Source organism: Malania oleifera, chromosome 6 (genome assembly GCF_029873635.1).
Source record: "Malania oleifera isolate guangnan ecotype guangnan chromosome 6, ASM2987363v1, whole genome shotgun sequence".
Lineage (NCBI taxonomy): Eukaryota > Viridiplantae > Streptophyta > Magnoliopsida > Santalales > Ximeniaceae > Malania > Malania oleifera.
Window position 1 is genome coordinate 27,065,147 of NC_080422.1, and position 26,795 is coordinate 27,091,941.

Consider the following 26,795-nt stretch of genomic DNA (forward strand, 5'->3'; position numbering starts at 1 on the left):
TGAAAAAGTTTGGCTCCTAAGGTCATTCTATGGTCAGTATTGAGCAAAAAACCATATCATGCAAGATATGCAATTACAATACAAACTTAATGCATTACAATTGAAAATATAAAATCTTCCTTCCTTGCTCTTCACTTTTCCATGCAGCAAGCCAGGTGATATATTCTTTAAGTACCTCATGGCTTCCAATTTACCTCGACTCTTTGTGCCTTCTGAAAGATAAATTTGTTCAAACACTAGACGCACGAGTGAGATACTTAGGATTTGTCATTATCAAAATAGGATAAGACTCATAAAGTCAACATATACCACATATACCCAAATTAATCTTTAACCTTGACAAATAGCTCAAAAACATGTAAAGTGGTAATAGTATAACCAAAAAGGGGACCTAGACACAAAGTGACATCATCAATAAATTAAAAATGTAAAACAACTACATTATACCTCCTTGATGAAAGACCCTGACAATCCCTATGAACCATCCTACTTAAAAGCATGAGTGACCGAAATAAAGAGAAAAGGAGACAAAAGATCCCATGCCTCAACCCCCTGGTGGCCAAAAAGAAGTCTTTGGTTCTTTGTTGATAAGAACTGAAAGGGAAGAAGAAAAAACCTTTAATCCAACCTCTTCATCTCGAACCAGACCCCTTTATATCTAAAACAAAATCCCGAAATCTCTAATTCACCCTATCATATGCTTTCTTGAATCTAACTTGAAACATTAGGTTTTCCCTTTTAACATCTTCCAACTTCCTTAGGGTGAGTTTCACCCCCATTTTTGCCTCAACTTCTACTTTTCAAAAGTAAAAGCTGGGTACAATATTTTCAGCTTTTAAAAAGCCATCTGTTAACTGTTTTGGAGAACTTTTAAAAGCTATGGATTTGAAGCTTTTAAAAGCTATAAACTAGCTTTGTCCCAATAAATTATTCTATTCCATTGTCCTTAGTTTTTCAAATATTACAAAATTATAAGTGCCATTTTAAAAGGAGTTATTAGGGCATGCCACAATGATTTTTCTACCTAAAACAAACCAAGGTGCAATTATAAAGGCAAAAATCCCCAATGGCATGCGCCTTCTCGTGCTGGGAGTATGCTTTGACCCAAAAAGTGCACCTTTTATGCCTTTACCAGAGGTGCATATGCGTTATAGATTGTGTACCGAATGTAAATATTAGGGTTCTTGCTTGTTCATTTGTTGAGATTCTTCAAATCTTGAAGCCTCCATTAACGAACGATCCTCTCTCATGACCATCGACAACTTTTCAGATGATCAATCGACTCCAAATCTTCCTACTCTAGCAACTTTATCTTCTTGGGTGATCTCTCTCCATGTCAAGGACCTGGCAGATCCTCAACACTTGAAGTACTTCATACCTTCTCCAAATCTTCAGCGTCTTCTCTCATCTTCGTGACGTCTATCTCATTCCGTGAATATCGACGACTGTTCGAGGACCTATATTCCACTGCTTGACCTCTCTCCCTTTGCATTTGGAGATTGTTTGGCTGAAAGAGATCATGGGATCTGAGAAGCGAGAGAGAGAGAGAGAGAGAGAGAGAGGAGAAGATTTGAGAGATGCTGAGACACGAAAGTCAAGAGAGACAAAAGACTGGAGAGATGTGGGGTTGGGATCTGCTGTGGAGTTTATATATATGTATGTATGTTAGGGACACGTGGCTCTTTTTAACCAAGAAAAGCACATATGTACTGGGATCTGAACTTGAACTTCTGACTTAGCCCTACTTTAAGTTATTTAGGGTTTAAAAATATATAATAAAATTTATAGAAAAATTTAATATTTATAATTTATTTATGTATATTTTCAACAAAAAACTAAAAAGGCTTACATGTCAACTCCTTGAGGCTTACACTTCGCCTTACTAGGAGTAAAACGCCTCACCTTACGTCTTCGCCTTTTAAAACACTGTTTGCTAAAAAATACTTCTCCATTTTAGCCACTTAAAATACTTTTAGCCACCTTCCAACTTTTTTACCAAACACTCAAAAATAGCTTTTTTATTTTTAACAACTCCTTTGTCAATGGGCCCAAACAATTTTTACAAGAATCTCAATCAGCTCCTTTTCATCAGTTCCCTTTTATAAACCGCAGGGGTGGGGGGGGGAACTAAGCCTTAGTGGCCACCAGAGAAACATCAAGCAGTTTTTTTCATACTAGAGGTAGTATCATCTAAAACCTATCTGCAATGACCTTAGCAGAAATCTTATAAACATCAGTGGTCAGACTTGGAAGTCTGAAATCATTCGTCCTGATAGAACTTTCCTTTTTAGGAATTAAGATGATAAAAGTGTTCATGCGGTTAGAAATTACTCCATTAGCATAAACTTTCTGGAAAACCCTTGACAAGTCAGCTTTAATGACATCCCTGCACTGCCATAAGAAAGCAAAATTGAACCCATGAGACCTCATGGTTGACGTCATAACAAATATTCCTTTTATGTTATCCATCCTGATTGGGACTGTAGTTCTCACATTGACTATCAGGAAAAGGATGTGATTAAGACTGCAAATTTAATCTAACAATGCAACAATGTATTCAGAAACTGACTTTAAAGATCCCTGGGCGTCAATGACAATTCAACGAACTCTTGCTGCGAATTTTAAGGATGTGTGGTAACTACTTGTTTGCTTGCAAGCATTAAGCTTGTAGGGTTTGAATAAATGCAGTGCATGATATTAAGATAGTGATTACATCATGAAAAATATACCTATTTTCTAGTATTCATGGACAGTGGGAATGAATGAGGAAAGTGTACCTTATTTATTTATTTATTTTTTTCAAGCCCTTCTATATGGGCTGTGATGAATAGACTCATAGATGGGCAGGTCTCTAATGACATAAGTATCAACTTTTGCCGTGGTCTGCCCCCCCAATCACGATGAAAGCTAGTCCTGAAGCATAACTAGCTCCACTGTTGGACTGCCCAAATGCAACGGTTTGCCCTAGACCTAATGCAACAGTTTGGCAGCATAATCATAAAGAAGCTTTGTCCTAGACCTAATGCAACAGCTTAAAATGACTTCAAAACCTGTGAATTTCTCTCATATCATATACTCCCAATCACTGGAAAACTGCATTCCTCAGCAACTGCTTTGCTCCCTCAGTTTCACCAAAGCCTTAAAAGAGTAGTAAGAAACATCTAGGTAATTTGGACAAACACAATTTTGTCCGAGCAAACTGAAAATATTATTCTACAATCAACAAGCAATAGAGCAAGGTGAAAAAAGAAGAAGATGAGATTGAGATTTGCCACTTTTCGCCCAACCAAAGTACATTGCACAGTGTCACGGACCCCCAAAATGGGACTCAAGTAAGGGCCTCGTTGAGAGCTCTCCCTCGACAAGTCAGCCAAGTCTCACACGTTCAAGCCTGCAATCACGAGCACCTGATGAGTTTCAATACTCAAGAAAACCAAGGAACAATAGGATATCACACGAGCAATATATTCTTATACACCGAATAAGACTATAACAATCAGAGACACCACAATCCAAGGCAAAAAAACACCATAATAAAAAGGACCACTTGTATTATTCAATTACAAGAGAATAATCATATAAACGATAACACAGATAATCATATATTCATTCCAAAACCTTGGAGAATACAATTATAGCAGTATCTCACTCCCCCTTTTTCCCATTACATTGTCACTCCCTAACATCCTCCCCCACTCATTTTATCGACGTCCTCGTCGATGTGTTGTAGAAGGGCTTTGCACTCGGCTGATGTCGAAGTAGATGTCGTTGACTACGAATTTTTGAAAGCTTCAATCTTCTGTATGGCATGTTGAAGGTTTTCTGCCTTTTCCCAGCTATTCTCTTCTTCCCCCAGCCCCAGCCATTGAACCAGAAATTGTTGTTGTTGACGACCTTCTGCATTGACGACTCTGTCTGCAATGATCTCCTGGACTTCCTTGTTGACAGGCTGCCTTCTGGAAATTGTTGATCTCCTTGACTTTTGTTGGTGCGGATCTGCTGCATCGGTGTGGAATGGCTTTAAATTGCTTACATGAAACACGGAATGGACTGGACGTCTGTGGCTTTTCATCCACTCGGGTTGCTCAAGCTGATAAGATGCATGTCCCACCTTCTCGATCACTCTGATTGGACCTTCGTAACGGCGTAACAACCTTTTATCCTTGCCGCGAAGAAATCGAAATGTCTCCGGCGGCACTTTTACAAGAACCAGATTTCCAGCTTCAAATTGTTGTGGGCGTCTCCCTTTGTCAGCCCATTTCTTCATGCGCTTCGACGCTTTTTCTAACTGAGCTCAAGTGACTTCGATGTTTTGCAACCAATTTTTCGTGAATTGGTATGCTTTTGGGCAATTTCTTTTGTATGGACCATCTAGAGTGTGCGGGAGAGTCGGTTGTTAACCCGTCAAAATCTCAAAAGGGCTTTTATTAGTCGCAGAAGATTTCATAGAGTTAAAACAGAATTGTGCCGTGTCCAGTAAAGTAACCCAGTTCTTCTGATTGGAGTGAACAAAATGTCGCAAGTATTCTTCCAGCATCCCATTAAAATGTTCGGTCTGGCCATTTGTCTGTGGGTAATAGCTGGTGGACAGATTAAGATTTGAACCCATCAAACGAAAGAGTTCACCCCAAAATCCCCCTGTGAATCTAACATCCCTATCACTGATTAGGCTTTCTGGAACACCCCAATATTTCACCACATGCTTGAAGAATAGCTGAGCTGTCTTCTCTGCTGAACATGGCTTCGAGACTGGTACGAAAGTAGCATACTTAGAGAATCGGTCAATCACCACCAAAATTGTGTCATACTCCTCTACTTTTGGCAACGAGGAAATGAAGTCCAAAGAGACACTCTCCCATGGCCTGGCAGGCACTAGCAATGGCTCCAATAAACCTGAGGTCTTCTTTCTTTCTACCTTGTCTTGTTGACAGATCAAGCAAATTTTGGTATAACTCATCACATCATCTTGCATATTCGGCCAATAGTACCCCTGTGTAATCAATGCCTGAGTTCTTCGCCATCTTGGATGACCAGCCCATAACGTATCATGGCACTTTTTTAGTAAGGTTTTCCTCAAGTTTCCAGCTTTGGGCACATAGACTCTCCTGCCTTTAGTCATTATTAGTCCATCTTCTACCCAGAATTGTCGTGTCTTCCCTTCTTCTATTAGTTTGCTCAGTGACTGCGCCTGTTGGTCTGTACTTAAATGTTTCTTGATAAGATTCTTCAAAGGTAACGCCACCCTACTAGTTGATAGATGACTGATGAGTTTCAATGCTGCCAATTTGGTTTTTCTACTTAAAGCATCAGCCACTTCATTCGTCTTCCCTACTTTATATTCAAAATCAAAATTAAATTCAACTAGTTTCTCCTGCCAATGGGCTTGTTTTGACGTTAGTCTAGGTTGTGACAAAAAGTGAGTAACTGCCACATTATCGGTTTTTACCACAAATTTGAACCCCAAGAGATAGTGCCTCCACACCCGAAGACAGTGTACCACTGCGAGAAGCTCCTTTTCTAGTGCTGTGTAATTCCGTTCGGCACTCGATAATTTTCTACTTTCAAAAGCAACTGGATGCCCTTCCTACAAGAGAACTCCCCCTAATGCAAAGTCTAAGGCATCTACTTGCACTTCAAACGGTTTTGTCACATCAGGAAGGATTAGCACAGGATCTCCTACAATCTTTTCTTTTAATTCAACGAATGCTGATTGGCTCTCTTTTGACCACCCCCATGGTTACCCCTTCCTCAGTAAATTTGTTAACAATACAACTCTTCTGGAGTACCCCTCTATAAACTTTCGATAGTAGTTGGCTAGACCCAAGAAAGTTCGCAGTTCTCTAACGGATGTAGGTGCTCGCCACTCCTTGATAGCTTTTACTTTAGCTGAATCCATCTGTATCTGGCCCTCCTCAATGATATGCCCCAAGAATTTAATACGCTTTTGAGCAAAAGCACACTTCTCCCCTTTTACATATAACTAATTTTCTTTGAGTTTTTGAAAAACCTTCCGAAGATGATCTTTATGTTCTTCTAAGGATGCACTGAAAACCATTATGTCATCAAGGTAAACAACTACAAACTGATCAAGGTAGTCCTGAAAAACCTGATTCATTAGAGAACAAAAGGTAGCGGGTGCTTTTGTTAGCCCAAAAGGCACGACAAGGAATTCAAATGCTCCATACCGGGTGACACAAGTGGTCTTTGGTTCATCTCCCTCAACAATGCACACTTGATGATATCCCAACCTCAAGTCCAGTTTCGTGAAATATGTAGCTGTACTTAACTGGTCAAAAATATCAGCAATCAGTGGAATGGGATACTTGTTGCGCACCGTCACCTTATTAAGAGCCTGATAATCTACACACAAGCGCAAACTACCATCTTGTTTCTTCTGAAATAACACTGGGGCCCCAAAAGGTGCTTTTGAAGGACGGATGAACCCTGCTGCAATAAGATCATTCAGTTGCCTTTTAAGTTCAGCTAACTCTGGCAGCGCCATTTGATAAGGGGCACGTGCTGGCGGTTTTACTCTTGGCAAAAGTTCAATTTTGTGGTCAATCTGTCGTCGAGGTGGTAAAACCCTCGGTAGCTGTTCTGGGATCACCTCCTTGAACTCTTCTAAAACTTTCTTAATCTCAAGTGGATATTTCCCTACCTCTACATCTTCTGAGACTACTGGTAGAACCACGAAAGAAAATTCTCCCCTTTTTACTCCCTTTTTGAATTGGAGGGCCAAAAACAACTTCCTCTCATCGAAATTGTTGTAGGCTACAGGGCTGCACAAGGTGCACTTCCCATTATCACAAGACAATCCGCAGCTGGGATCAACATTGAGTGTGTCACTTTAAGAAAATCCATCCCCAATACCACATCAAAGTCGTCAAGGGGTGCCACAGTGAAATCAATTGTTCCAGACCATGATCCCATTTGGCATGCCACTTTAGGTGCCGCCCCCACCGTGGTTAACGCTTGAGAATTCACTGCTTTTAACTTACCCACATCCTTATCTACTTGCAATTCTAACCGTTGAGCTTCAGAATTAGCAATGAAATTATGGGTGACCCCTGTATCAATCATGGCCTTGATTTTCTTTCCATTCAAAAGTAGATCAACGTACATTAGTCCCTTCTCCTGAGACTTGTTGTTAATTACTTGACGCTCTAATGCCCCCAAAAATCTCAATGCTCCCACCATATTCGGTTGTTCTTCTGGGATTGCTGTTGGGGTTTTGGTTTCCCCTCGAAGGGCCTTTATAGCATTCAAAGCCTTACGTTCAGGACACTCCGCCACTCGATGTGGTCCCATGCAAAGAAAACAAGAGATCGGTCGACGCTCTCCACCCCCTGTTCGTCCGCCCCTCCCCTCCTTAACCATGGGTGCTCTTTTATCTTTCTAAGAACTATTTGTTTCCCTATCCCTTCCCCCATTTGTGGGCTTATACACTTTACTGGGCCTGAAATCATTATTGGCTGATGTAGGGAAATTTCGCTTCCCAGAATTATCTGAAAAATCATCGAACCGTTCGGTAGCAGCGAGGGCAGAAGAGAGATCACCAGTACCCTGCCAACGCAATTCATTCCTTGGCCATGTCTTCAAACCCCGAAGAAAATGAATTAGTTTGTCTGATTCGGTCATGTCTATAATGTCCAACATCAAGGCTTGGTATTCTCGTACATAGCTCCTTATTGAGCTGGTTTGTTGCAATTCCATTACTTTGCACTTTGCTATGTACTCCACATTTTCGGGATAGAATTGAGTCTTCAACGCCTGTTTCAACCCCTCCCATGTGTTGATAACACATCTATTGTGCTGAATATCATTCCATTTAGTTCTCCACCACACTTTTGCATCCCCTGCCAGGTATACCATTGCCAGATTTACCCGGTCCACTTCTAGATCCACTCGTGAGCACGTGAAGTAGTGCTCCATATCAAAGAAGAAATTATCCAGCTCCTTGGCATCTCGCGTACCCCCAAAACTTTTAGATACCGGTACCTTCAATCGAAAACTCTCAATTGGATCTGCAATCGGCCTTCGGGCTATCTGTGCCATTGCATTCACTTTCACAGTGATCTCTTGTAAATCCCTCTGGACTTGGACCACCGCACTTTGGACATTGCCCATCTCCTTCAAATCTTCCTTCAAAGCAGTAATGGATTCCTTAACATCTTCTGTAAGGAAATCAAAATTATCCGTTAGCTCCCGTAAGGAGGCCTCAAGCTCTATTGGCTCTCCCCGTTGGGACGAAAGAGATGGCAATATGCCCTCAATATGTTCCAGCCTACTCTCAAAGGCTTCCAACTGCTCGATACTCTTCTGGAAGGCCTCAAGTTCTCTTGGCCGTTTCTCTAGGGATTTCACACGTGGAATGAATTTTACAAGTTCCTCAAGTCTCTCTACAACTTTTGATACCTCATAGAGATTTTCTCTAGGGTTTTCTTCAGCGGCCTCAAGCTCTGTTGGCATGCTCTTCTCTTTTATCAATGTTGCCACCAACCCTTGGAGTTCACCGCACGTTCTCTCCAGGGTTACAAGTTTCGTCTCAAGCGCCTCAATGCGCTCCATTTTTCTTGACTTGTTTCTCCTATTACCACTCATGGTGCTCGCACACACTGTGCTTTGATACCAACTGTCACGGACCCCCAAAATGGGACTCAAGTAAGGGTTGTGTGGCACTCGTTGAGAGCTCTCCCTCAACAAGTCAGCCAAGTCTCACACGTTCAAGCCTGCAATCACGAGCACCTGGTGAGTCTCAATACTCAAGAAAACCAAGGAACAATAGGATATCACACGAGCAATATATTCTTATACACCGAATAAGACTATAACAATCAGAGACATCACAATCCAAGGCAACAAAACACCACAATGAAAATGACTACTTGTATTATTCAACTACAAGAGAATAATCATACAAACGATAACACAGATAATCATATATTCATTCAAAATCCTTGGAGAATACAATTATAGCAGTATCTCACTCCCCCTTTTCCCCATTACATTGTCACTCCTTAACACACAGCATGAGCTAGATGTTGTGGAAAAAACGCTACAATATTCCATTGTCATTTATGGTATTATAAAAAGAGTGCTTTGCATGGATAGGGGGAGGGTAGTCACTGTATATGCAACCTTATCCCTGCTTTTATGCAGAGAGATTGTTTCCTTGAGTCGAACCCGTGATCAACCAGTCACGAATGAGAAACCTTACTATTGATCCAAGGCGCACCCTCTGTCATTTATGGTACTATCTTGAACAATATTTCAAAATCACATTGCTTAACTCTTCAAACTGAAAGCTTACGTAATCCTACACAGAGGTGTAAGCCACTCTAACAAGGGTATCAGAGATCGGACAGGAGAGCCTGCCATGGTCCCACATTGAATGTGTACTAGGGAGATCTTGGGTTTATAAGAATAGTTTGGACTCCAACTATGTGAGGCGCCTTTTTTAGGACAAATCCATGAGCTAGTGGGCCAAAGTGGACAATACCTCACCGGAGTTGGGTTTAGGACAACCTGATTATTGAATGTCTCTCTTTCAATTGACTGCCTCAAAATCTTCCATAGCCTCCACCATCTTCTTCCAGCCTCTCCCCGTTTGGAATCATAATTACTTGTGGAATACCTTGCTTTGGAATTTTCTCCATAGAGAAGAGCCAGCCATTTACAATAACAGAAAAAGGGCAAAAGAGGTCGGCTGTTCTTGCTTCCGAGTTCTAAAGGTCCTCAGCCATGGTATTTCCCCTTACATCCTCATTCCTCCACCAAGCAGGCCACCGATATCTTTGAACCTAGTTAAAGGGATACCCCTAAAAGCACTTGGAGCCAAAACCTGAATAGAGACAAGAAAAACAATCTCATCCCAAAGTAAATGTGCCAACACAAACTGCTTGCGAAAAAGCTGGTCATTCCTTTTCTTCCCCAGCACCCAGTTAATAGGAAACCAAGCACATGCCAAATCAACCAATAACCTTACTATCTTTCGTTTAGATACTCTGAATGACTCAAATGTTTGAGAGACTAATCTCCTTTTAAAATGTTTCGGTTGTCTTTAGCTTTGCAGGAGTTTACTTTTGGGTAACCTCAGAAAATGTCATCTCAGGTGTTGCTGGAAGCTAACCTCCGAAATAAGATCAGAAATGTTAATTTGAACTACTTAAAATTTATTAACTGTCAAGTTGAATAGTGTCAGAATACAGTGAAGTCATAAATATTTATTAACAGTGCAATAATATGTAAACTCTGAGTAGAAAATCAGCCCAAATACTTGTAATTGAAGTTTAAAGTAGCCGAGCCTTTTCATTAAAGCTAACAGATTTTGCTGCAATTTGGATATTTTCCCATAATTTCATCTGTTATTTTGACGGTGGAAGAAACACAACACTCTTCCTATGGTTTAGTGCTGCCTAAATATGACTTGAAATCACTCAATATTTTTTCCCCAACAGTTCCAGAGTACTAAGATAGTCTTAGGTTTTGATACAACTAGATGTCATATGTCTCAACATGTGTTTAGTACAAAGCAATGAAAGCATGCTATTTTTATGATATATTTGTACCCAACAGAGTTGAAACCTATTTGATCACTGTTTGGTTGCTGAATGGAATATGACTCAACACTAAGTACCCATTTTTTCTCCAACAGTTACCACAGAGAATACTTGGACATTCGATTGGATGTCATAGGCCTTAAGCAGATGTTTACATGGTATTCCAGGCCCTTTTGTACAAAGCATGCTTCTTCTTTGATATGTTCATATCCAACAGATGCACATTTTACATCCTATTTGATCACTGTAGAGGGAACTTGCATGAATCAACTAAAGGTGATTGAACTGTATCAGCTTGGCAGTGGTGGAATGAGATCATAATCCCAATTGTCTTGTTGGATATCTAGTCAGCTTTCGAAGTTCTATAGCCCTGGACGAACTGGTTCCCTTCCAGATTTTTTAAACAAACTGATTTATGATAGATTTATCCACCAACATTCAACACAGATCTCCTCACTTTATATCGTTGTTGCCTTAGTGAAAATGAGATGGGTGAAACTTACAATGCCTGGCAGGCCTCCTTTCTGAACCTGTGACACTTAACATGCAATTTTTTAGTTTTTTTTAATTTTAATTTTTGCTCATCATATTTTAGGTGGTGCAAACTAGCAGCAAGTCCCATCAAATGCAGAATTATGCCACCACTGATGATGCCATGCTCCATGATGGTTCAAAAGACACTATGACTATAGCAGAGGTTAATACGGGAGTGAATCTGTGCACAGCCCATCCCAAAGAAGAAGAAACTGATAGTATCACCAGACTTGAGCGGACAATTGAAAGTGAAGCTGATCAAACAAATTCAGATGATGGGTGGCAAGAGGCCAGTTCCAAAGGGCGCTCTGGTAACATTGCTGGTAGAAAATTTAGCCGGAAAAGATCAGGCTTTGCAAGTTCAAAGATAAAGAGCCCTGAGTGCATGAATTTTAAAGAAAATAACAGTTGGGAGGATGTCATTTCACCAGCACAAGAGATGTTGATAAAGACCATTTCAATCAATCCATCGTTAAGAAAGCGATCGGAGGCACCTAAATTGATTGCAGGAGAGGATCCAATCAAATCCCAGGCAGAAACTTTGGCATCCAAATATTCCTCGACCCCATCAACTCTCTCTGACGTGGGTTCAAAATCTGCATCTTACAAAGAAGTGGCTGTGGCACCCCCAGGTACAATTTTAAAGCCCATAGTGGAGAAAGCAGAAACAGTTGAGGGGAAAACTGAAACTGACTCTGCACTGGAAGCAAGAAGGGAGGAACAAACAAACAACATTACTATGAATGAGACAATACTGGATCATGAAGAAACAAAAGACATTCATGAAAGTGTTGATTTATCAGGGATGCCTGCTCCAGAACTTGAAGATGTTTCCTGTTCAGAGGATCTGGAAAAGCCATCAGAAAATGGGAGTAAGCTTTCAGCTGCAGCTCAACCATTCAATCCTGGTGCCCTTTGTATGGCTCACCCAATAAGTAGTGTTTATGATTTAAGGACTAGCCAAGGCATTCCTGCAGTGCCTGTGGGTCTTCCTCAACCCTCAGTAGCCGTGAGAATTCCTTATGGGCCTAGATCACCGTTATATTATAGGACCAGTCATGCATTCCATGTGAATCATGGTTTTGTGAAGCACCAACACCCCATTATGGAAAGAAGTGGAGGGTTTGGGCCCCACAAAATTATGAATCCTCATGCACCCAAGTTTGTACCAAGGAGAGCTTGGCAATTAATTTCAGCAAATGGAGATTCTAAGGGCTCAACTGATTCAAATTCTTCAGGCAATATGAATGAAGAGTTCTCTGCAGAAGAAAAACTTGATACGACTGCTGCAGAAATTGAAGATGATAGATTGAAAGAGAGCAGCTCTGATAAAGAGAAATCGGAGCTTGCAAGGAATATACTGCTTAATTTTTTTGTGACCTCAGTCCAGCAGAATTTGGATCCTGCAAGCGAGGCTGCTGCTTGTGAAAATAACTCTGACATTTCTTCTTCAGAAGCAGTTGCAAATGACAGAGCAATTATAGAAATTGGAAGTAAGAACAAGGGATATATAGGCTTGGGTTCTCAATCCAGTGATTGTCAACATCAGAAGCCATTAGATGTAAATAAGAATAAGAACAGTGATGGTGGAGGCTTTATAGTGGTAAAAAAATGGAGAAGAAATAAGCAACAAATCACAGATGCCGGGACTGGGTTGCACAACCAGTCCATTTGTGCTTCAGTCCACTGAAGAGGTGAGAGATGAAAACTTGTGGGGGTGCACTGTTCCATCTGCTGGTTGTGCTTGGACAGTTACCTTGCATCACATTGTAGTGGCTCTATAGAAATGTTGGAAAAAACTGATAAGCAAGGAACTTCTAGTCACAATAAGTTTTATTTCTTTTGGTCAGTGCGCAGCTCACTTCGGTTGTTTTCATGGTCTCTGTTGTAATAAAGAGTTTTTATTGAGTTAATAAAAGGCTAGTTTGCTTGTTCTATAGTTGCTGTGTGCCTGTGTGTTTGTGTGCGGGTGTGCGCCTGCATTTGTGTTTTCAGATTTTGTTTATTTTGGTAGAAGAAACTGATGGATAGAGGAATTAGGCGTAGCCTCTATTTTCAATCTGCAGCAGCAGAAGTGAAAAAAATACTAATTAGTTGCCTTCATAGAAAACATGTTTTGCTCTTGATTGTAGATTGTGTGATGGTGGGAAAATTGTTTACAAGCAAATTGCTTTTCTTACTGTTTAAATGTTCCCGTCTCCTGCTCATCTTTCTGTTTTTAAATTTTTTTATTTTTTAACTTTTTGGGAGGGAAATGTGCCCTTTTTGGTAGTGTCTTCTTGCGTGTGGTTTTAAAAGCAGGATTCTCCATCTCTAGTAGCTAGGTTTTGGAATGTGGTGTACTATATATGCCAATACGTCACTACTTTCCAAAAGTAGCTTAGGCTTTTGGAGTAGAATTTTTATTTTTTTTATACTTGTGTTCCTACAACCTGCTAGAAAGATGGCTCAACATGATAAATTTCAATGCATAACATGAATATTTAGACTACCAATATGACAAGATGTTTAACACTTCAATCCAATAGTAGAAGTATGCTTGTATGGTATTGTACATGCTTTTGCATACTCGGGCTCTTCTTAATACCCACTCCATCACATCTGTTTTTCTGCCATTGTCGACTTCTTTCTCTTGTTTCCTTTGTGCAATCGAGCTTTTCATTGTTGCAGTCTCTGTTAGAAAAGCTACAATTTTGAACTCAATTCAAAAATAGATTTTTAGAGTTTTAACAAACTTTGGCAATTACAATCTGCGAATTGCCAATCACTTCTAAACAGATATCCTCTAATTCTCGTCACCACTAATTCAATGTTTGCTATGCAAGAAGATAATGGACCTAAGTTTCATATTTTTACACATTTATCATATAATTTTTCATTTCACTTTTCACTTTGAATCAATTCTATTCCAGTATAGCAAACAAGCCATCAAGATTATCAAACATCTAAAGTGCTAAAACTTCAACTTACAGAAAAAAAGAAAGACCTCAAATATTAGAACAAACTTATGTATACTTTTTGGTAGTTTAGTCCCCATTGGAACTGCCAACACTCATTCTTGGACAAATACACACTCAAGGTTGAAGATGACTTAAGAGAGAGACTTTCGTGATTTACTGCCTTTAAACAAAAAAGAAATGGGTTGGTGCTCATAAGGGGATATGCAGCTAGAAGAGTTTACTGGAACTAACAAGAGATTTCTTCACCCAATCACCAATCAGGCGTGGGCAAAAGGAAGCACAAATAGCTCGAATGTTAAAGAAAGGAGTCTTGCAGCATCATTTGTAGCCACGAATGGAAAAAGATGAGGTTGATTATGAATCTTCTATAAAAAAAGACATACTCTGAAAATCTTTTAGAAAGTCCATTTTCTTGTGAGCTGCTTCCTCCAGCTCTACAAAATTAAAGGAGTGCTTAGACCAAAAAATGTTAATGTTGAAATGAGTTGATCTAGGCGAAACTTTAAGAGAATGAAATAAGGGTTTAAGCCTCTACTCCTTGAGTTCGTCTAAAAAAGGCAATCCAATTTCCAAACAATAAGAAACTAGCATAGGTTAGTAGTGTAGAGTTATGCGTACGCTAAAAACACCTGATTCAAAGATCTTGGACCTTGTAGCTACGATTCTGGAGTCCTACAAAAAGCATGAACCCCAAATTAATGCGAGCACATATGGAATAGAAAGCACCTTGAATCACTATATGAATAAAGGGGCAAGGTTGGATTTCATGTAGTTGGAACCAAAGAATTAGGCAGCGTAGAAACTAGAAGGGGAAGCTTGGAAGAGTCTCTTTTTAGGAAGGTGAGTATAAATATGCCCAAATACTTTCGTTATTTGAAAAGTATTTTTCGGATGGATATGTGGGGTCCTTGTTTTCCGTTCGTCATTAGTTCAATTCTAAAGTTTTGTTTGGTGAATTTTGATTTGTTTTTGGTTGTGTTTATGCTTTTATTTTCTTTATCAGTTATGTTAGTTATGTTTAGTTTTGTTGTCCTAATTTGGTTGGTTGCTGGTATTGTTTTTGTAAAGATTTTTCTGTAATCTCCCTTTTGCTTATCTTGTAACCACGGTATTCTTCCGTCAAAAGTTAGGGTATATTAATAAATAAATGGAGGTGTCGTCCACTTTTTTTTCTTTTTCTTTTTAAAAAAACTACTTTTTTGGTTTTCAAGAAATTAAAAAAGCCAAACTTTATTTAATGTACAGATAGCTAATCGAAAGCAGAAAAATATATTAACGTAATAGGGCTTATAGTGTCATAATACATAATTTCTAGTAAGACAGAAATTTTAAAAAAACCCACGCATATTCATTTTTATTTAAGAATATTAACAAATCTATTCAAAATTAATAAAGCTATGTTTTATCATTTTTAAGGGTGTCAACAAAGACACTGTTTTTTTAGAAATGGGAGGGAGGGGATTTGGAAGATCTTTAGGCCCACTGTTTTTGTTCAACTTCATTTGATCTTTAAAATAAGAATTTTAAAAAATAGAGTCCTAAACTAGTGATAGCTTTGAATTTCAACTATATCCCCACGAGGGCATTTGTGGGGATATTAAAAAAATTTCACTTATGAAGATAGAAGGATGAAAAGTTTCTATTAAAAAAAAAAATAATAAAAAAAATAAAAAATGAGGAGAAATCATCGGTGCTCTTTATGAGTCGAGCACTTATATAATGAAAAAGTTATAAAACATAAAAGTTGAGAAATGCTTTGGAATGAAGTATTAAAAGAAGTAGAGATCAGACGACAAAAAAGATGATCCTCACTCCACAAACATGAAATCATATAAATTAAGTTTATTAGTTAGATTGTAGAAGAAAATTTTTTGAAACTAGCAACTAATTCAAGATTGAATTTGAACACAATCTTGTTGTGATTTGTGTTACAGCCACTCATTTTGTGCACCTTGAAATTGTTTCTCAGAAAAAAAAAAAAAAAAAATAGAGAGAAAGAAGAAAGCCTTATAAGATAGAAATTTCAAGGTGGTAATTTTTCTTTTCCTTATGTGAGGGGAAAAAATAAAAATAAAAGAGAAATAAAAAGGACTGGTTTAGTTATGATTCCAACATGGTGCCAGCAATCATTATCTCCACAACTCTTTTGTATGATTTCATTTGAAGTTTTTCTTTTTATATTTTGTTTTGTTTTGTCTTTTCTCAAGTAGTTAAAGAAAAAAGAATACATCTTTCAAATAGCAATAACTAAAATTGTATTAGGAGAATAAATAAAAAAGAGATATGTGATAAGAGTTGGTATTTAGTTAAGGGGGTGTTTGGTAAAATTAAGTTTTTAAGTGCTAAACACTGAATTTAAATATGATTTTGTAAATTAGTTCTAAATTACTGAATCTAAAATATGAATCATTTTAATTTGGTATCTAACATCTAAATATGTGTTGTTTTTTAGTTTTAACCTTCTTAATAATTAAAAGTATAAATACTTGATAAAATTATTGAGCAATTACATAAGTTAAAATTTTTAATTTAGCATAAATAATATTTTCTTGTCATATATTTAATTAATAATTATAAAAATAATATAATTTATATTGCACAAAATAATACTTAGTATTTTAATTTTAATAACTTGGGTATTGAGTTTTTTGTCATTTTTTATTTTTTTATAAGTGATATAATTGGAAAATAGACCTCTGAATCAGAATCAAACATGTTTCATATTTGATTTACCAAAGAAATCTTAAGAAAATTCAGACCTTCCACCAAATGCTCTGATGCCAAACTAGTTCACTAATTTAGTGAACCAGTTTAGACGTATCTTTTGTTTAGAGATCATTTAGATTAAACAAACTGTTGAGTTGCGCACAAAATGTGGAGATGGTAGCCACCGCCCCAACAACTTATGTTGATTTTTTAGAAGAGACCAGCAGCCCTTCACCAACCTTGCCTGCCATGGCTGACATTAAGCCATTGTGTTTGAATTTTTGCTAACCACTCCACCTTCCCATGGCTATATATAGTAGTGTGTCGTGAATTGCATTGTGTGTTGAGTAAAGCAGTGTGTGTAGAACAGAGAGTTGTGGAGAGAGAGAGAGAGAGAGAGAGAGAGAGAGAGAGAGAGAGAGAGAGAGAGAGAGAGAGAGAGAGAGAGAGAGAGTTGAGTTGAGCAATGCGGCTCCTCCTTCTTGTATTATTCTCCTGGTTAAAGTGAAGTTGTGTGTGCTTTGTGGACGTAGGTCGATTCCGCCGAACCACGTAAATCCAGTGTGTGACGCCTCGATTTTTGTACAATTTTTTTTAATAAACTATAATAAATAAATATTCACTCGTCATCAACAATATTCATAAATCAGCCACGTCAACCATCCTATTACCATTCACATGACCCGACTCGCATTGGGTACTAGGTTAAAAGTTATTTCATTATACAACCTGATAGCGGAAAACGGTATATACATAACAGTCAGAATACAATGCCCAGAGTATCAACATATATACATATATACATCTCCATCGCATACCCAAAAAAACACAATCCTAGGGAAATTACACCTCCCTAGTCCAATAACTCACCCTGTGTGTCAGGGTCCTAGCTCCTTATGGTCTCGGAGCTCTATCACCTTGCCTATCCCCATTCCCTGAAAAATTTAGATAATTTGGGTGAGACACATCTCAGTAAGATGGAATAAATTATTTATAGTGTGTCGCCATATGAGTTTAGTTATAATACACTTTACTTTTCAAATCAACATTTCATCTGAGAAAAATACACTGATAAATATATTCTCATAATCATATAGATATATAACACAAGATTTTACAAGCTTTAAAATCATTTCTCATATTCAATCATTCCAATACATATTTACCTGCAAAGTTCATGAGAATAGGGAAGATTACCCGCCTATACAGGTAGCTTCCCTCTGCCCTAACACGTTATACAATCAAGTACGACCACATCTGATACCTATCAGGGCACTCAACTTACTCAGTAAGCCCTCAGGCGGAGAGTTTGACTTCGTCTCAATTATTTATATTATTAACTCACACGGTTCCATTTCTTAAATTTACCATTCTCTATTTCTCAGTTTCTATTATTTCTTTCATTTCTCATATTAGCCAATTTTATCATTCTTTCACTTTCCATTTCCATTTCACTATCCTGCTCATGAGTATCATTGGTACCTAGTACCAGCACCGCATCTGTAACTCATGGCTACCCTAAGGATCTTTCTTTCCAAGCCATGCTTCCCCCCCATGGTCAAGGTTGTGCGACCTAAAGGCTGGATCTAACCGCGGTTGGCTGACCCAGTTAGATCAAAATATCATATCACATATCGCGTTTGTAGTACGACTGACCGACCTATAGCCTTGATTCAGATTCAGGGGGCCCAACAACTCTACAAAATGGTTTAGTTGACTGTTATGTTACACGCTCCAAGAGTCCGTGTGGTTGCACTACACCACTAGTAATGGTATCGTACTCAATGTCACAACTCATCATTAGGATTTCCATAACCATCCATCAGGGTTCACTTCCACATACCCACAATCATTATGCGGTATTGACATTTCTTCAATCATATTTCAATTCCATATTGCAGCATTCATATTTCCCATTTTCACATTTCAGTATTTCCATATCAATATACATCATTATTCTCATATCAGTATTTCTTAATTCATCTCAAAATAAATATTCTCATTGTTTTCTATGCACATTTCATCATCTCATAATAGTATATATCGTGTTTCACGTATTTTAACATTTCTCAAAATACCCATTTCAGTAATTCGCAAAATCTCATTTTTCATGTAAATAATTTTTACTCACATATAAATACCATATTTCATTATTTTCCACTAATCACAACAATAATTCTCATTTCAATATTTTCTTAAAAATTACTCATTGTTATATTTTACATTTTTCAATACACGTCATATGTCACACAGTTCTCATCTAATATTCATAACATATTATTCTCCCGGTTAAAGTGAAGTTGTGTGTGCTTCGTGGACGTAGGTCGATTCCGCCGAACCACGTAAATCTAGTGTGTGACGCCTCGATTTTTGTTCAATTTTTTTTAATAATCTATAATAAATAAATATTCACTCGTCATCAACAACATCCATAAATCGGCCACGTTAACCACCCTATTACCATTCACATGACTCGACCCGCATTGGGTATCAGGTTAAAAGTTATTTCATTATACAACCTAACAATGGACAACGATATATACATAACAGTCAGAATACAATACCCAGAGTATTAACATACATACATATATACATCTCCATCACATACCCAAAACAACACAATCCTAGGGAAATTACACCTCCCTAGTCCAATAACTCACCCTATATGTCAGGGTCCTAGCTCCCTATGGTCTCGGAGCTCTATCACCTGGTCTATCCTTGTTCCTTAAAAAATTTAGATAATTTGGGTGAGACACATCTCAGTAAGAAGGAATAAATTATTTATAGTGTGTGGCCATATGAGTTCCGTTATAATACACTCTACTTTTCAAATCAACATTTCATCTGAGAAAAATATACTGATAAATATATTCTCATAATCATATAGATATACAACACAAGCTTTTACAACCTTTAAAATCATTTCTCAAATTCAATCATTCCAATGCATATTTACCTGCGAAGTTCCTGAGAATAGGGAAGATTACCCGCCCATACAGGTAGGTTCCCTCTGCCCTAACACGTTATGCAACCAGGTACGACCACATCTGATACCTATCAGGGCACTCATCTTACTCAGTAAGCCCTCAGGCGGAGAGTTTCACTTCGCCTCAATTATTTATATTATTAACTCACACGGTTCCATTTCTTAAATTTACCATTCTCTATTTCTCAGTTTCTATTATTTATTTCATTTCTCATTTTAGCCAATATTATTATTCTTTCACTTTCCACTTCCATTTCACTATCCAGCTCATGAGTATCCTTGGTACCTAGTACCAACATCGTGTCTGTAACTTGTGGCTACCCCGATGATCTTTCTTTCCATGCTATGCTTCCCCCCATGGTCAAGGTTGTGCGGCCCGAAGGCTAGATCTAATCGCGGTTGGTCGACTCGGTTAAATCAAAATATCATATCACATATCGCGTCTGTAGTACGATTGGCCGACCTATAGCCCTGATCCGGACTCAGGGGGCCCAACAACTCTACAAAATGGCTCAGTCAACTGTCACACCATACGCTCCAAGAGTCCGTGTTGTTGCACTACACCACTAGCAATGGTACCGTGCTCAATATCACAACCCATCATTAGGGTTTCCATAACCATCCATTAGGGTTCACTACCGCATACCCACAATCATTATGTGGTATTGGCATTTCATCAATCACATTTCAATTCCATATTATAGTATTCATATTTCCCATTTTCACATTTCAGTATTTTCATATCAATATACATCATTATTCTCATATCAGTATTTCTCAATTCATCTCAAAATAAATATTCTCATTGTTTTCTGTGCACATTTCATCATCTCATAATAGTATATATCGTGTTTCACGTATTTCAATATTTCTCAAAATACCCATTTCAATAATTCGCAAAATCTCAATTTTCATGTAAATAATTTTTACTCACATATAAATACCATATTTCATTATTTTCCACTAATCATAACAATAATTCTCATTTCAATATTTTCTCAGAAATTTCTCATCGTTATATTTCACATTTTTCAGTACACGTCATATGTCACACAGTTCTCATATAGTATTCATAACATATTAATTTCACACACCAAAATATTACAATTTCAGATTACTCAAATGCCGCACAATTTATCTGATATTTATATCATAATAATTTTAAGAAAAAATACCATATACTCATTTTCACATATTAATTTAAACAGTAATTCTAAAAATACTACTATAATTTATTCCGCTTACCTGACTTACTGAGAGTTTCGTTAGAACCCAAAAACTCAAATCCTGTAATTTACATTTTTTCCAGATTAATTAACTTATTTTCCCAAAATAATATCCATCTAACCTTCCTTAGGTTGCATATACCTCAAATTAATATTTAAACTAACATTTAACACTCCAACCTAATTTTCTAAATTATGCATGCAGGTCCCAAAATTACACTCACGGTGCTCACCCAGGCCTTAAATTTTGAAAATCTTACTTCAACCCAAAATGCTTAATATTCTAGCATTTCTAAATCAATACCAATTAAATAATAATAAGCCCCTTAATAACCCCCTTATCCTAAATTTGGGGTTATGCCTACGATGACCTCACGAGAATTCCGCTCCGCTAGACTTATAGAGAATTATCCCTAGATTCTCGTGGTGGTGTCCGATCGTCGATTGTGCTTATAAATTTCAAGAAATTGAGAAAAAAAAGGAGAAATTAGCTTACCCGAGGCGATACGCCTACGCCGCTCCTACAACCAATCCGCTCCAGTAGAAATGACGGCAGCGTAAATTGGAGCCCAACGGTATCTTCTGATTTTCGATCGGGTGAGAATCCGTCACGAAATTGAGGAGAGAGGGAGAGAGAGAGAACTTCAGAGGGGGGTTCTTCAGCAATGTCGCCTAAAGCTTCTCTAAAGCTTCAGACAACTTACATATATATAATAATAATAATAATAATAATAATATTAATTAATTAATTAATATTAATAATAATATATTTTATTAATAAAAATAAAAATAAATTTTAATTATTAGTATTATTATTTTTTATAAATTCAATTAATTAAGTAATTAATTAATTTTTTCTTTTTGGGAATCAACCCACTAATCTTGTATAATCATTTTTGAGGTTATTATACGATGTTCAATTTTTGTTATTTCTTTTTACCCGTGTGTGATTGTTGCTCCTAGATCCACCCTAAGAATTGGTATCAAAGCAAGGTTGGAGCAAAATCACCAAATCGACGAAAAAAATTCCCAAATTGGAGTCTCTGTCTAGTAGCTCAAAACTCAGTTTTTGAGGCCACTATCGCATTCCTCTCGTTAAGACGACGCCAACGGTGGTAACTGGAGCTCAAACGGAGTTTAGACGACAATGCACGCGCCTACACACACCACCAACAGTCGGATGACGTTTCCACGTGCCCTCATGCGCCGAAAAGTGATCGGCATGTGGCCTCACGCGTTCCCACTCACCGACGATCGGCCGGTGAAGAAGCGAAAGGTTGAAGATTGTTCGCATTAACGCCACGTCATCGGACACCTCAACCGCCGCATCAGTGCATCGTCAACGCCATGTCAGCGCATGGTCACCGAGCCCCCTGACACGTTGTATACTCAGCGCACCACGTGGCACCGAGTAAGCGATCCAGTCAGCGGCCATGTCATTCGAGTCCCGCAACACGTCAATGGCCGAGTTAGCAGTCCACGTTATCCTCTATGTCATTTGGGCCACCCCACGTTAGCTGCTTGGACCCACAATGGGCCCCATAGTGATACTCCAATAGGTGGGCCCCATAGTGCAACGTCAGCGCCACATCAGTAGTGGTCCCCACCATGCCACGTCAACAAATGACGTCATTTTACGGTATCACTAACGCCGTCAGGAATATTCTGTCAGTTAGAGGAATATTCCGTTAAGTTTGACCATAAGTTTGACTAGGCTTTTCGAACCATTTCGGATCCTTTTTTCGAACAAATTGAACCATTTCTAAGGTCTTTGACTGTTTTGGATCCAATCGTATTGTTCGTTTGAGCTAATTCCATCTCCAAATTAGTGAATTGAGATTTCAAATGAAAAGAGCTCATAGATCAAGATGTTTGATGGCACGAACTTCGGTTTCTAGAAAATACATATTAAGGACTACTTGTTTGGTAAGGAATTGTACTTACTATTGAAGGAGAAGTCAAAATCCATGAAGGAGAGTGAGTGAGAGTTTCTTAACCAAAAAGCTCTCGAAGCTATCAGAATGATGTTGGTAAAGTTTGTTGCCTTCAACATCGAGCACTTAACAACCACCAAATTCCTTATGGATGCGCTATCCAATATGTAAGAGCAGCCATCAGCCACGAATAAGGTACACTTGATGAAAAGATTGTGTACTATGAGCATGTTTACAAGTGAAAGTTTTAGAAGACACTTGAATAATTTCAACGAGTTGTCGAATCAACTTGCCTCGGTTGGAATTATATTTGACAATGAGATCCGTGCCCTAATAATTTTTAGTCAACTGCTTGAGAGTTGGAAAGGTATTGTTACTACGATTAGTAGCTCCGCAAGAAAATTGAAGCTGAAGTATGATGAGGTCATCAGCATGATTTTGACAGAAGAGATCATAATGCAGTCGAACAATGCCTCCACTTCAAGTTCAACCTTGAATGTGGAAAGCCGAGGAAAAGGAAGTGGACATGGATGATCAAAAAATCGCGATAGATCTAGGACCGGGCGGTCTAGATCTAGAAATCCCTGAGGTTCCCAAGGCACAAAGAACGTTGAGTGCTGGAACTGTGGAAAGGGCGGACATTTCAGAAACCAGTGCAAAAGTCTGAGAAAGGAATTTGAGGCAAATACAGAAGCAAATCTCGCCTCTTCCTCAGGAGAAAAAAGATGCATTGATATGTTCTCAGGAGATCAAGTAGGAGTTTTGGGTCTTAGACTCCGAAGCCTCATTTCATGCCACTTGCAGTAGAGATTGCCTAGAGGAGTACACACCAGGTAATTTTGGTAAAGTGTACCTTAGTAACGATCATCCTTGTGACATAGCCGGAAAGGGAGTTGTGAAGATCAAGATAAAGGGGTCCGTATGGAAGCTGAAGGATGTCAGATATATTCCAGACCTGAGAAAGAATTTGATCTCGGTTGGTCAATTGGTAGATAAGGGATACACGACGACATTCATTGGTGATGAATGAAAGGTTTCAAAGGGTGTACTGACAATTGCACGAGATAAGAAAAGCAGAAACTTTATCTAACCTCCAATGCCTCCATGTCTACTTCACTTGCTGCAGGAAATGATGACAGCAACATTTGGCACCAACGACTCGGTCACATGAGTGAGAAAGGACTCAGAGTGATGCACTCAAAGGGAAAATTGAGTGGGCTACAGTTAGTGCAGATTGACATGTGTGAGGATTGCATATTTTGGAAACAGAAGAGGGTCAGTTTCCAGACAACACCCGTGCCCCAAAGAAGGAGAGACTAGAACTAGTCCATATAGATGTATAGGGACCGACGCCTGCCTCATCCATAGGCGGAAGGAATTATTTCGTCACATTCATTGATGATCATTCTCGGAGGGTATGAGTTTACTTTTTGAAGTATAAGTCAGAAGTCTTTGATGCTTTCAGGGTATGGAAAGCCATGGTTGAAAATGAATCTGGTTTGAGAATCAAGAAGCTGAGAATAGACAATGGTGGTGAGTATGAGGACACTGGGTTTAAGAAATTTTGCTATAAGCACGATATCAGGATGGAAAGAATTGTGTTAGGTACGTCTCAGCACAACGGCGTAGCCGAGCAGATGAACCGAACATTGACTGAAAGAGTCAGAAGCATGCGTATATAGTCAGACTTACTATTGCAGTTCTGGGCAGAAGCTAGGGGTGGCAAAATGGGCGGGTGGGTCGGGTTTGGCCGGGTCACCAACGGGCCGGATCATAAACAGGCCGAGTTATAAACGGGTCGATGTTTAACGGATCACACACATGCCAACCCTAACCCGCCCGTTTAATAAACGTGTGGGTAACGGGTCACCCGTTTAAAAAATATAATTTATTTATTTATTTATTTTTAAAAATTCCATATGAAATAACATTTAAAAAAAATAAAAAATAATGCAGTAGCAGACTGATTGAATAAGATTGACAAAATAGTTAAGGCGGACAACCCACCACTTCCATCTCTTATTTACCAATTTGGGGTTCACCAAATGCAGACACTGTTTTAATACTACATAAAATAAAAGCAACAAAAGATTGTAATGTTCCCTCTTAGGTTTTAATTAATGTGGTCTATTTCTTGAATAATGTACCAAGTCATAAACTTGGAGTTGTAGTATTTATTTTATTTTATCATATTTTTCTTCACTAACATACAGTAAGTCAAAGAAATGATTAATGAAGTGGGATTAGATTTTTAATTTCAAAAATTCAAATTTATTTTTTATTTTCATAAATAAAAAATAAATTTGAATTTTTAATTTGCAAAAATTTATATTTCCTCAGAGGAGCAATATTGACTATTTGTTGCCATCAATTCATCATGCATTCATGAGAAAATGAGAGGCTCGTTCATGAATCATGATCAAGTTGGGATGATAAAAACAAGAAGTTGATTAGAAGCAGAGATGTGATTTTCAACAAAAAATGTGATGTACAAAGACAGGCACGTAGAAGAATCTACCGAACCAGTTCACAAAGAGTCAACCTATGTAGATATGGATGATGTCCCAGAAGGTGTTAAATTGCAATAGCAGAATGCTGAGAATCTTTAGGTGGAGGAACTAGTGGAGCAGATCGTCACACCTCCGCCTCCTACTCTAGCTCCGGAGCTTAGGTGATCTTCTTGACCCTATGTACCAAATAGAAGGTATATAAATTATTTACTTCTTACGAATGGAGGAGACCCCGAATGCTATGATAAAGCATGTCAAGTGGCAGATACGAGCAAGTGGGAGCTTGTGATGAAGGACGAGATGAAGTCCCTCACCTCCAATTGAACATGGGAACTAGTTGAGTTGCTCAAAGGTAAGAAGGCCCTTCACAAAAAGTGGGTGTATAAGGATCAAAGAGGAGTAGGATGACTCCAGAAGGTACAAGTCTCGGTTGGTAGTCAAAGGCTTCAAACAAAAGGAAGGGATTGACTACACCAATATTTTTGCACCAGTTGTGAAACTGACAACCATCAGATTAGTCCGCAGGAATCGAGCAGATAGGAACGTGGTGATTACTGAGAAGTTGAAGTTGTACTCAATTTCAGTTAGTCTTTATGCTTGAAGGCAGATATGAGCACATCATTTGCCTATACACTGGTTGAGATGGTATCTCCATCTCTAAGTGGGAGATTGTTGAGCTGCACACAATATGTGGAGACGGTAGCCACTGCCTCAGCAGCTTATGTTAATTTTCTAGAAAAGACCAGTAGCCCTTTACCAACCTTGCCTGCCTTGGCTGACATTAAGCCACTGTGTTTGAATTTTTGCTAACCACTCCACCTGTCGTGAGTTACGTTGTGTGTTGAGTAGAGCTGTGTGTGCAGAATAGAGAGTTGTGGAGAGAGAGAGAGAGAGAGAGAGAGAGAGTTGAGTTGAGCAGCGTGGCTCCTCCTTGTATTATTCTCCTGGTTATAGTGAAGTTGTGTGTGCTCTGTGGACTTAGGTCGATTCGGCTGAACCACGTGAATCCAATGTTCTATTTTTGTTATTTATTTTTGCCCGTGTGTGATTGTTGCTCCTAGATCCACCGCAGCACAAACTCCCCTTAAATTCAATATATCCAAAAATGAATTTTAAAATTTCTTTCTTTGCACTTCATTTGGAGGGAAAAAAAAATAAAGAAAAACAAAAAAAAGCTCATTTTTTTTTTTACTAAATTTTGATCTATCTATACAAATAATATTAAAAAAATAAAAATTTGTTCTTTTATGACTAAAAATTAAGAAAAAATAAAATGTATGTGTGAAATTAAAATTTTCTCATTGATTGAGCGTATATTTTTTTACTTTCTTTATCATTTCTCTTGAGAATTAAATATGAAAAAGTAAATTTTTTTGAGTT

The 26,795-nt window shown here is 38.3% G+C and overlaps 1 protein-coding gene across 1 annotated transcript in view; it reads left to right on the top strand.

Moving 5' to 3' along the window:
- LOC131157559 (protein REDUCED CHLOROPLAST COVERAGE 3) overlaps positions 1 to 13,032 on the top strand; it is a 42,832-nt gene extending 29,800 nt beyond the window's left edge. Inside the window, exon 23 of the mRNA XM_058111804.1 lies at positions 11,155 to 13,032. Coding sequence (XP_057967787.1) covers positions 11,155 to 12,783 — 1,629 coding nt within the window. The 3' untranslated portion in view covers positions 12,784 to 13,032. The remainder of the gene's footprint in view (positions 1 to 11,154) is intronic.
- Positions 13,033 to 26,795: the final 13,763 nt, after the last annotated feature.